Raw genomic sequence first — 12,416 nt, forward strand, 5'->3', positions numbered from 1 at the left:
TTTAAATGTTTATAGAGGGTTGAAAATTGTTATAAAATAAAATCAAATAATTCAGGTTACAAACATTATATATATATATATATATAGTATATAATATTAGAATTATGTTCAGTAAACAATCCTATTATAAATGCACATAGGCAAAAGTAAGTAATAATTACCACGCAGGCATTCAGGCACTCGCACGTTTGGCATCCGTTGTCATCAGGGACGTATCCGTAGCGACAGGCCGTAGAACATCTAAGAGATGGACAGGTTCCTGTATCCTGAGCTTTAATTATTTGTCGGTTTTAAAACTTTCGATGAAGATATTCATGTACGTGGCAAATCGAAAACAATGAGAAACATAATGTAACAAAACTCATAATCACTATCAGTTTTAACAAAATCAACAGCAGATCATTCCCACAAACGCCGACACACTCACCACTGCTGGTGGCCACCAACAGAACGAGAGTCACAGTCGCCACTGCCAACAAATCTTCCGATCATAATCTCAAGAACAGGCCTAGTTAACTGATAAATTAATTGAGAAAGAAATACCTGGTAGCTTTACTAGTAACGAAAACTGTTTGAGAAACAGCGTGCAAATCCCTACGTATTTATACACGTTTTGTTGATTCAGTTGAAGCTAATGTCACCTTAGACATGCAAGAATTGAAATATACGCATTTAGATTTAAAATTGTTAAAAATTATTCAAACAAAAATGTTTACTGTCAGCGATAACAAAACGAGAAATGTTATAGCAATGGGCTGAACCATTTTGAAAATTTTTTAAACTTCGATACAATGGTAGTGATTGTGTGTGTTGGAGTCTTAATGTCTGACGTTTATTTTAAAATAAATTTTTCGGGTTATCCCCTCAACATTTTAAAAGAACCCAACAAACAACGTTCAATCAATCAATCAATCAATCAATCAATCAATCAATCAATCAATCAATCAATCAATCAATCAATCAATCAATCAATCAATCAATCAATCAATCAATCAATCAATCAATCAATCAATCAATCAATCAATCAATCAACCAACCAACCAACCAACCAATCAATCAATCAATCAATCAATCAATCAATCAATCAATCAACCAATCAACCAACCAACCAATCAATCAATCAATCAATCAATCAATCAATCAATCAATCAATCAATCAATCAATCAACCAACCAACCAACCAACCAATCAATCAATCAATCAATCAATCAATCAATCAATCAATCAATCAATCAATGTTTTAATCAATCAACCAATTAAAGTAAAGTAAATCAAGCCATTCTCATTTTAAATGAAAGCGCAAGGGATTGTGACTACTGATTGGATGATTTGATTGATAGATTGTTAAATTAACTCTGGATTGGTTGGCTGGCTGGTTGGCTGATTGGTTGGTTGGTTGATAGATTGATTTCTCAGCCAAACAATTTGTTGATCCACATTCTACCAATTTATAAAAATAATTTCGAACTAAATTTGAATGATAAAACTTGAGGGATATTTTTGTCATAAAAAAGAATTTTTTATTATACTGACGTATATCGTAATCTTATTGAAGAAGAAATGACTGAATAGAATCAAAGTATTGTCTCTGGACCTCAAACTTGATGTTTGTTTGTTTGACTACACACACACACACACCCACACACACATACACACACACACACACACACACAAAACACACCCACGCACGCACACACACACGCACACACACACACACGTGTAATACGTATATACTTGTTATTCACTTATTTTGCCCAATTTAATGCCTTCTCTTAAGAAATATTTTTTATTTAGAGAAAAAAAGACAAGGTAATTAAAAAAGTTACTCAGCATTTTATCGACTGTTATGAATTTCATCTGCTCTAATATAATTTGTTTAAAAGTTTTTTAAAATTTGATTGACATTTGAGAGGTTTTATTTTGTCATAGATGGATGATAAATACATACCTAACGATATAGAATTATTGGTGGAATGCTAAATTTGGGTAGATCCCAACATGTGAAAAGTCGGAAGGATTGTATAGACGAGTTGGTTGGAATGTAAGCAGCTGTTTATATAGTACAAGTGGCTCTCGTAGTATCTGCGAAGTCATTTGATTTCATATTAACTTCTTTAGGGATTACTTTTTCTTGATAACATTTTAAAATTATTTATTCTAAAACTTTCAATTAATTAAAAACGCTTTTACAACAAAAGAGAAATCATTTTTTAATTTAGAACTAATTAATTAATTAATCAATCAATTAGAACAACTGATTAAATAAGACACAAAATATTTTCTGAGTGGATGAAAAATTCTTCAAAGTTTAAAATGGCACACGGACCATTCATATCGAAAGCTGACGTCGAGTGATTGCGTGTTATATAAGGACTCTTTAAGACTCGAGACATACATGGCTTTTGTATTTTATACAAAACTTTGTATCTCAAACATCGGGCATTTTAATTTATACAAAACTTCGTATCTCAAACATTGGGCTTTTGTATTTTATACAAAACTTTGTATCTCAAACATCGGGCATTTGTAATTTATACAAAACTTCGTATCTCAAACATTGGGCTTTTGTATTTTATACCAAACTTTGTATCTCAAACATCGGGCACTTGTATTTTATACAAAACTTCGTATCTCAAACATTGGGCTTTTGTATCTCAAACAAAACTTTGTATCGCAAACAAAGAAAGGCCTTTTGTATATTATACAAAAGGCCTTTTGTATAGTATACAAAACTTTGTATACAATTCGAGTTATTTATCATCTACTTCATTCGTTTCAATCGGTCTGACGGGGTCTTATGATTTATCACCATAGAGTGTTTTCTTTATGCTATATTCATTCATTCATTCATTCGTTCATCCATTCATTCTTTCATTCGATTTTTATTACTCTTTCAAATATAACTTATGTCTAAAGCAAACAAGATTTCAAACAACAATAATATCACGTTTAGTTTTCTCTATGCTACAATATCTCATTTCAATGTTCAATCATTTAGATGTACGTAATAAAATATTTGAACGAATTTTAATTTAACAGATTAAACAAATTTTGAAAAATAAGAACAAAAACAAACTCAAATAGTACTAATTCATTTCTTCATCAGCGAGAATAATTACAAAAATGAATTCCTACGAATAACGAAAATATTCATTTGAAATGAAATTTTATGTAAATTAAAAAAATTCGTCATATTAACAAAATGAAGCCAACAAGTATATAATATTCTCACTTTAAAACCATAATAAATAACTAATAATAATATTACAATTATTATAGCAATTAGTCATTATTATTGTCATAATTAATTATAAATATATTACTATGAATATTATATTTAGGAGACGGGTACCACCAAATCAAACGATCCGGTTCCTGTTTTGATGGGTTTTCCTAGGATGAGACAGGCGGATGGTGACTCAGCGTTCTCGTGCGATCCTGATTTAATTGGATGTAATTAATTAGAGTTAATTGGATTAATTAAATCAATTAAATTAGTTCGTTCAAGAATAATTAATTATATTAAATCGGATTAAGAATAAAACTTTGAATCAATTTAACTTTGCCTTCCTCCAGTGGCCAATAAAACACACATCAAACTGAACCCAGCCAACTAAATAAAAAACAAATGTACCCATTCGTCATTCGTTCATTCATTCATCTAGTCATCCATGCATCAATTCATTCATCTAGTCATCCATGCATCAATTCATTCATCTAGTCATCCAGCAATCAATTCATTCATCTAGTCATCCATCCATCAATTCATTCATCTAGTCATCCATGTATCAATTCATTCATCTAGTCATCCATCCATCAATTCATTCAATAATTCACCCAACTGACCATCAACTATGGATTTTTTGAGATAATTAAGAGCCGACTCGAAGGACATCTTCTGGAGTGTGGACGCATTTGAATCCAGTCCCAACCGGTTGAATGGTCTGAAGGAGCCCTCGTACGTCATGTAGTCGGCGATTAGCGACAGGTGGCGGTAGTCAACGTCGATGCCGTACGCCTTGAACACTTGTCGGATTTCCTGATAGGGGTAGAATTTTTTTTATTTGCGTTGTTTATTTGGTTGTTTGTGTCTGTTTGGCGGTTTGTATGTATGTTTGTCTGTCTGTCTTTTGTATGTTTGCTGCTGTCGAAACGAACAAGATGATGATCTAAATAAACACACACTCCCATTAACAACACAGAAACCAAGCCAAGCAAACAATATGCATGTCAATGCTTACATGATCAAATCAACTTAGATGGATGGGTTAATATGGGCACGAAAAATAAACATCAAAACACACACTCGCACGCACGCACACCCACCCACACACACACACACACACACACACACACACACACACACACACACACACACACAAACCTCGATGATAACTTGAGAAGCAGCTTCAATACCGTAATTTAGCGCAATCGCCTGAATGTTGTTGCAGTACAACTCGTCAACACACAACCTGTCTTGATATTTGTACATCTCCTGCAAAGTGCATGAAGTAAATGTGTGTACGTACATGATTGTATGCGTAATGTGCACAATTCAATAAGGCATAATTTGATTGATTGATTGATTCAACAGCACATCATTTATACAATATCAATGGAAAAACAAATGACTGACTGAATGGATGAACGAATGAATGAATAAGTAAACCGATCATCATTTAATTAGACAAGCAAAGAAAGAAACAAACGAACAAACAAACGAACAAACAAACGAACAAACACAACATTTATATAGCGCCTAATCGCACAAACTCCAATTTCTCTAACGTGTATACACACACACCCAAGTATATATAACCCAAGTGGAACATAAATAACTCAAGAACCACCCAAAAAACCGGACCAACCTGAATGTTGAGACCCTCTACTTGTAACTTCTTCCTCCTCCCACAGAGAAGACCACGTGACGTCATCCTTTCAAGTTCGTTGAGGGCACTTTCAAACATGTAGGCCGGCGAGTCGTTTATATCTATCTCCTTCATTATGCAGTTGCTTATATTGGCAACCTGTGTGTGTGTTTGTTTGTACGTGTGTGTGTGTACATGTGTTTGTACGTGTGTGTGTTTGTACGTGTGTGTATGTGTTTGTACGTGTGTGTGTGTGTTTGTACGTGTGTGTGTGTGTGTGTTTGTACGTGTGTGTGTGTGTGTGTTTGTACGTGTGTGTGTGTGTGTTTGTACGTGTGTGTATGTGTTTGTACGTGTGTGTGTGTGTATGTGTTTGTACGTGTGTGTGTTTGTACGTGTGTGTGTGTGTGTGTGTACGTGTGTTTGTACGTGTGTGTATGTGTTTGTACGTGTGTGTGTGTTTGTACGTGTGTGTGCGTGTGTTTGTACGTGTGTGTGTGTTTGTACGTGTGTGTATGTGTTTGTACGTGTGTGTGTGTTTGTTTGTACGTGTGCGTGCACGCGTTGGCTTACTGATTGATTGAATGATTGGAAAGTAGATTGGTTGATTGACTGGAAAGTTAATCTATTAGACGAATAAAAAAATTAATAAATAAATGGTTGAATGGATGAAGCGATGGTGTAAATTACTGAATAAATATGGAAAAAATAAAACAATTAATAATAAAATAAAATAATTATTAGAGGAATAATTTTATTTCAAAATCAAAATAAAATAACTATTAGAGGAATAATTTTATTTCAATATCAAAATAAAATAATTAGTAGAGAAATAATTTTATTTCAAAATCTACTACCTGATTGATGACAGTCCGTTTGATCTCGCTGTCAACCAGCCACTGAATGTCCATTTCTTTTTTGGCAAGTTCAAACTGGAGTCGTTTATTGGTTGATATTTATTTATAAATATTTTTAAATTTTTATAAAATGATAATAATATCTTTTCTATCTACTCAATCATTCATTCTGTCATCAATTGCTTTGTATCTAAATATCAATTTAGGTGTGTTCATTCACTCATTCATTCATTTATTCATTCATTTGTCCACATTGATTCAATCATTCACTTAATTAAATAATCAATCATTCATTCAATCGCCAATTCACTCATCCCCTCAATCGATAATTCATCTCCTTCATTCATTCATTCGTTCTTCAATCAATCAGACATTCATTCACTCATTCACCTACTTATCTATTCAATCATTCATTCAATAACTTCAATCTTCAATCAATCAGACATTTATTTATTTAATCATTCATTCAGTCATTCGTGTCTTCAACCATTCACTCCTCAATTTCATCACTCACTAACTCATTCCTTCACTCATTTCTTCACTCACTCACTCACTCACTCACTCACTCACTCACTCACTCACTCATTCCTTCACTCATTCATTCCTTCACTCATCATTCATTCCTTAAATGACCTTGAACGTAACCTCTCCCCACATGTTATCCTGCACGTCATATACGTAATCTATCACGTGAGATTTCGAGCAGACAGCCTGGCGAGAATTAATTATAAATTAATTAATTAATTATTATAATTTCCATTATAGTTAAATAATTTATCATAATTATAATTAATTATTTAATTAATAGTGACGGGGTAAAATTGATCTAAACTATTTCTTTCGGTTTACTACTACTACTAATACAACGTAAATTTTAAGAAACTGAACCTATGTGCTATTCTTAATGAATAGTAAATATTGATAAGAATAATCACAAAAATAACCTCGTATCATCATCATAATCACCATCGTCATCATTATCAATATATTACTGCTATCATCATCATCGTCACCATCACCATCATCGTCACCATCATCAGCATCGTCGTCATCATCATCATCATCTTCATCATCACTCACCTCGACTCTCTCTCTATCAACATCCATCTTTATAATTTTCCTCTTCGCCATTCTTTCATCATTCTCATCATCATCGATCTCCTCCTCCAGGATTATCTCCTTCTGTCCATCGCCATTAACCACCTTTCGTCTTTTCGTCTTCTTTTTTTCCGTCATTTCATCATCATTATCACCACCCTCATCATTGTTATTATTATTCTTATTATTATTATCGTCGTCGTCATCATCATCATCATCGTCTTCGTTGTTTTTACTTCTATTTTTAGTTGGTTTCTTTTTTTTTGAGTTTTCATCGGCTTTGGATTTGAAAAAAAATAATCGATCAGAAATATTTAAGAAAATTTTTATTCTACGTTCAAAACAATAATAATATTATTATTCTTATTGTTATTATTTAAATAATAATAATTATATTCTTATGTAATAAAAAAAACAATCAACCAAAACTAAATCAACCTTTTTCCTTGCCATCCTCCTCCCCATCTTCATCTCCATCGTCATCACCACTGCCCTCATCATTACCATCATCATCGTCATCATCACCAGCTTCATCATCTTCTTCTTCATCAGCATCTTGATCTGCTCGCCGCTTCCTTTCACCATCATCACCACTATCATCAGCAGCAGCAGCATCATCATCGTCGTCGTCATCATCGCTATTTCTCCCACCACCATCACCATCATCGTCGTTATCATTTCTTCTTCCGTTACCACCACCACCATCATCAAAGCCTCCATCGGCTCTGTTATCATCATCATCGGCATTTCCATCGTCATCATCACCGCCACCGGATTTCTTCTTAAAAATTTTAACGCTGACTCTTTTCGTGTTCAGCAGACTGTTGGATGAAAAATTGTTAAAACGGTGATGAAAAAAAAAATTATCAATCATCTTCCCCATCATCGTTATCAATGCCACCATCATTATCACCATCAGTAATATCACTACCATCATCACCATCATCATCATTAGAGCCATCAAAATCAATACAGTCATCATCATCATTTATATCATCACCATCATCATCAGACATCATCATCATCATCAAGACAGTCCTCCTCCTTCTCCTCCACCCTCACCTGGAAGCAACCAGTTCTCTCTCCTGCTTCTCGATGACCCTGGCCAGGTGACCCATGAACTTTGACTCCAAATAGTTGAGGATTTTGGCGGGGTTCAGGTTGAAATCGTCTTTATACAAGGAATGTGGTGCCACGTTGAATCGTATCTTGTACAGCCTGTGACCCCTTTGTTATTGATTATGAATAAACATATTTTTGATCATGAATAAGCATATTTATATAATATGTAAATGGACGTACACTACACACACACACACACACACAAACATACGCACACACACACAAACACACGCACATACACACGCACACACACACGCACACACACGTTTCAGCTGCTTGTGATTATTAACAACAGTGATTGCAAAAATGATGATGTTATTGGTCATGGGCGAAGTTCCGTAGCAATTGATTATTACTGATGAATCTGATAACGATGATGATTAACAGAAAAAATGATGGTGATGATAATGTTGTTGATGATAATGATGTTAGCGCATGGTGATGATGATAATGATGGTAATGTTACTACATAGATACAATGAACATAGGGTGATGTCACTACACAGATACAATGAACATATAAGCGTCAGCCAAACGAACTTTTTAAATTCACTGACTATTAGTGTCTTCTTTACAACAGCGGACGACAGGACCTTGATTGGATTTAAAAAGGAAACAACAAATTTTAGCTTACTCTGTAAACATTTCCATTATTCATCAACATATCTTCATCATCAACATCATCATCATCATCACCATCACACACACTCAAAATTATCATCACCCTCACAACCCACACCCTCATCTTACCTTTTCAAGAGGAACTCTTCTAAACTTTTTAATAAACTTGTTCACCCTCCTCTCCGCCTTATCTCCCAAACTAAGCAGAGGCACCATCATCATCGGAGTCTTGATGTCCTTACTGGCCACCATCAGTATCTCCCTCAATCTGGGAATTCCCAGGGTCACGTTCATGGCCCCGTGACCCGCAAAGTGGAAAGTGTTCAAGGTCATTTGGGTGGTTTGTTCACCCATGGACTGATTGATGGGAGAGTGAATGAGGGGGAGAAGATGGTAGATGGTTAGACAGATTTGTGAACAAATTGCAGAATTGAGTGATTGATAGGTAGGTTGATAAATGACTGATTGATTGATTGATTGATTGATTGATTGGCAAGTGGATTAAACGAATAGCGATAGATAGGTATGTTGATAGATGGTAATTGATTTGTTGATGGGTGATTTGCTCAAAGAATAAATGTAAAACCAAACGATAAAACAACAGCAGCCGCATAATGAAACAACCGTAGAAACAATCAAACAACCAATTCGACCAACTTAACACACGCGCGACAACCACTCACACACCATACGACAGCCACAGACCACACCAAACGACAACGACACTCACAGTAGCAGCCAGGATGCCAACAGCTTCTCCAGGTTGGATCAAACTTCTCTGGTACTTCAGGTACATCATCTTCTTCAGGTCATCAGTCGTTATCTTGTACGGATGACGCATCTTAAATGACGACGACGATGATGGGTTGTATTTTTTCATCAATTTTTTCAGCTGTTTCTCCGTCACTAGAACCTGTTCGAGAAATGATGATGGATGAGTGATGGTGGATGAGTGATGGTGGATGGGGTGATGGTGGATGGAGTAATGGTGGATGGAGTGATGGTGGATGGAGTGATGGTGGATGGAGTGATGGTGGATGGAGTGATGGTAGATGGAGCGATGGTGGATGGAGCGATGGTGGATGGAGACTGACTAACGAGTTAAGTAACGGAAGCGATAACGAAAACATCAATACATCACCAGCATCATCATAATTACTAGCATCATCATCATCAGCAGCAGCAGCAGAAGTAGCAGCATCTCCAAAACGGACAGCACTCACTTTGTTATCATCTCTCTTGATGTACTCCTCCAACACGTCATGGAAATGCTGACTGGTGCAGCCGAGGTATCTGCTGGCTGGTAGAATGCTCGAAACTGGGTCAGGGCAGGTCATTAACTTCTTCTGAAGTCTGGTGGTTGTGATGATGATGATGATGTCCGTGGTGGTGATGATGATGCCAATGGTGGTAGGGATATATGTATGTATGTGTGTGTGTGTGTGTATGTATGTATGTATGTATGTATGTATGTATGTATGCATGTATGTATGTATGTGTGTATGTATGTATGTACGTACGTATGTATGTATGTATCTATGTATGTATATATGTGTGTACCTTCTACTTTGTTTATCATTCATATTGTCGAACATATTCGATAGTTCCTCCTTGCATATTTCATCCAGCTGTCTTTCAATGAAGGCCTGGTTCGCTCCATCCATCTGCACCCTCCTCATCATCATCATCCTCTCTCTCACCTCATCCCAGTGTCTCTCTGAGAAGAGTTGAAAGGCTGTCTTCCTTGTAAAATTCTCGTGGGTTGATCTCCATTCCTCCATCTGAGTGGGTGGGTGGGTGAGTGAATGGATGTGTGGACGAAAAAGTGAATGAATGAGAAAGAATGCGTTGAAACTATAGCTGTGTGATTAACTGATTGAATGAATGAGTTGTGGATAGAGTGAATGATTTAATAAATGAGTTGTGAATAGAGTGAATGATTGAATGAATGAGTGCAGAAGAAAGAACGGATAAGTATATAGTCGTATTGATTACCTATCTACCAGGTAATAAACTAGCCCCTCCCTGGCCAAACAATCAAACTGACCAACCAACCAACCATCCATCAAATGTAGCAATCAAACGACTGACCAACCAATCAAACGACTGACCGACCAAGCAAACGACTGACCGACCAAGCAAACGACAGACCGACCAAAGAACCAACCAGTCAACTAACCAACCTTAAGATGTAGCAATCAAACGACTGACCAACCAAGCAAACGACTGACCGACCAAAGAACCAACCTTAAGATGATGTTGCAAAGCGTCAACAGTATTAATCTTACTGAAGATCTCAGCTTCCAGTTCCTTATTGACGATGGAGTATTGGTTCTCGATGAGTTGCGAGAAATGCTTCTTTTCAAGGAAAGAAGTCCTCATCACGTCCAAGCCATCCTCGCCATACTTAAACTGCAAACGTTGGTTAAAATGTAATGACCAATTCAGCGAAGATTAGTAGGCTGGTAACGGACATGCCTACATATAGCCAAACATCCAAAAATCCAAACAAACAAATAAACGTCTAAACAAACGAGTATACATACATAAATAAATACACATATACATACATACATACATACATACATACATACATACATACATATATACATACATACATACATACATAAATACACACATACATACATACATACATACATACATACATACATACACTCATCATGTTTTGGTTTTAACATACATACATACATACATACATACATACATACATACATACATACATACATACATACATACATACATACATACATAAATATCAACTAAATAAACATCTAAACAAACGAGTATACATAAATAAATACACACACACATACATACATACACTCATCATGTTTTGGTTTTAACATACATACATACATACATACATACATACATACATACATACATAAATACACACATACATAAATACACACATACATACATACATACATACAAACCAACAAACGAGCATATACACAAACAAGCAAACCAACAAACAATGATACAGACCTGTATAATGCTCCCATCACTATCTCTGACGGTTTCGTCATAGGCAGAGGTTAAGCCTTCCAAATGCTTTATCAGACATCTGGTGAACAGCAATTAATTAATTACGTAACCAATTAATTGAATGAATAATTAATTGACTTAATTGAATTAATAATTAATTACACCAGAGGATATTAATAAGAGAGGAATTTAAGAAAATTGATATAATTTTTATGGATTATTAGCAATATAATAGATCATTACTGTCATCATAATCGTCGTCGTCAACATCACCATCATCATCGTCGTCATCATCACCATCATCATTATCGTCATTATCAACATCATCATCATCAAAACCTCTGCAAATAACCACTCCTGCTCGTCTTAACGGCAGTATCAACGAGGCCCTGAATGTGTAATGGGAATAATAGATTGGATAAAAAAATATAAATTACACACACGCACACGCGCCACACACAGACGTGCACACATTAGATAGAGAGAGAGAGAGAGAGAGAGAGAGAGAGAGAGAGAGAGAGAGAGAGAGAGAGAGAGAGAGACACACACACACACAACACACACACATTAGATAGTTAGATAGAAACATACAACACACACATTAGAGAGAGAGAGAAAGAGAGAGAGAGAGAGAGAGAGAGAGAGAGAGAGAGAGAGAGAGAGAGAGACAGACAGAAACACACACAAACACAAACTTACATCTCTGCCAGCCATGCAATGGAAGAAGTACTCCTGGACATTGAGACCAGTCAAAAATCTGTTATCAATAAACCCACCTGCCCTGGGGTGCAGGTCGTAGGGCTTGAAGGAGGGCAGCGTGGCCCCTGATATCATCACGGGG

The 12,416-nt window shown here is 35.8% G+C and overlaps 2 protein-coding genes across 2 annotated transcripts in view; both read right to left on the minus strand.

Annotated features, from left to right (window-relative positions):
• The window catches only part of HELRODRAFT_173742 (hypothetical protein), a gene marked incomplete at both ends in the record, with an annotated part of 1,635 nt that extends 1,143 nt beyond the window's left edge, over nucleotides 1–492 (minus strand). The window contains 2 exons of the mRNA XM_009020346.1: nucleotides 162–266; nucleotides 448–492. Coding sequence (XP_009018594.1) covers nucleotides 162–266; nucleotides 448–492 — 150 coding nt within the window. The remainder of the gene's footprint in view (nucleotides 1–161; nucleotides 267–447) is intronic.
• A 2,845-nt stretch (nucleotides 493–3,337) lies between these two features.
• HELRODRAFT_112321 (hypothetical protein) overlaps nucleotides 3,338–12,416 on the minus strand; it is a gene marked incomplete at both ends in the record, with an annotated part of 15,589 nt that continues 6,510 nt past the window's right edge. The window contains 18 exons of the mRNA XM_009020347.1: nucleotides 3,338–3,438; nucleotides 3,847–4,039; nucleotides 4,385–4,495; nucleotides 4,869–5,027; nucleotides 5,726–5,800; nucleotides 6,359–6,436; nucleotides 6,929–7,101; nucleotides 7,262–7,461; nucleotides 7,886–8,050; nucleotides 8,486–8,538; nucleotides 8,696–8,923; nucleotides 9,297–9,407; nucleotides 9,781–9,919; nucleotides 10,127–10,347; nucleotides 10,814–10,978; nucleotides 11,576–11,654; nucleotides 11,915–11,964; nucleotides 12,275–12,399. Of these exons, the coding sequence (XP_009018595.1) occupies nucleotides 3,338–3,438; nucleotides 3,847–4,039; nucleotides 4,385–4,495; nucleotides 4,869–5,027; nucleotides 5,726–5,800; nucleotides 6,359–6,436; nucleotides 6,929–7,101; nucleotides 7,262–7,461; nucleotides 7,886–8,050; nucleotides 8,486–8,538; nucleotides 8,696–8,923; nucleotides 9,297–9,407; nucleotides 9,781–9,919; nucleotides 10,127–10,347; nucleotides 10,814–10,978; nucleotides 11,576–11,654; nucleotides 11,915–11,964; nucleotides 12,275–12,399 (2,426 nt within the window). The remainder of the gene's footprint in view (nucleotides 3,439–3,846; nucleotides 4,040–4,384; nucleotides 4,496–4,868; nucleotides 5,028–5,725; nucleotides 5,801–6,358; nucleotides 6,437–6,928; nucleotides 7,102–7,261; nucleotides 7,462–7,885; nucleotides 8,051–8,485; nucleotides 8,539–8,695; nucleotides 8,924–9,296; nucleotides 9,408–9,780; nucleotides 9,920–10,126; nucleotides 10,348–10,813; nucleotides 10,979–11,575; nucleotides 11,655–11,914; nucleotides 11,965–12,274; nucleotides 12,400–12,416) is intronic.

The sequence above is a fragment of the Helobdella robusta genome (assembly GCF_000326865.2).
Source record: "Helobdella robusta unplaced genomic scaffold HELROscaffold_27, whole genome shotgun sequence".
Lineage (NCBI taxonomy): Eukaryota > Metazoa > Annelida > Clitellata > Rhynchobdellida > Glossiphoniidae > Helobdella > Helobdella robusta.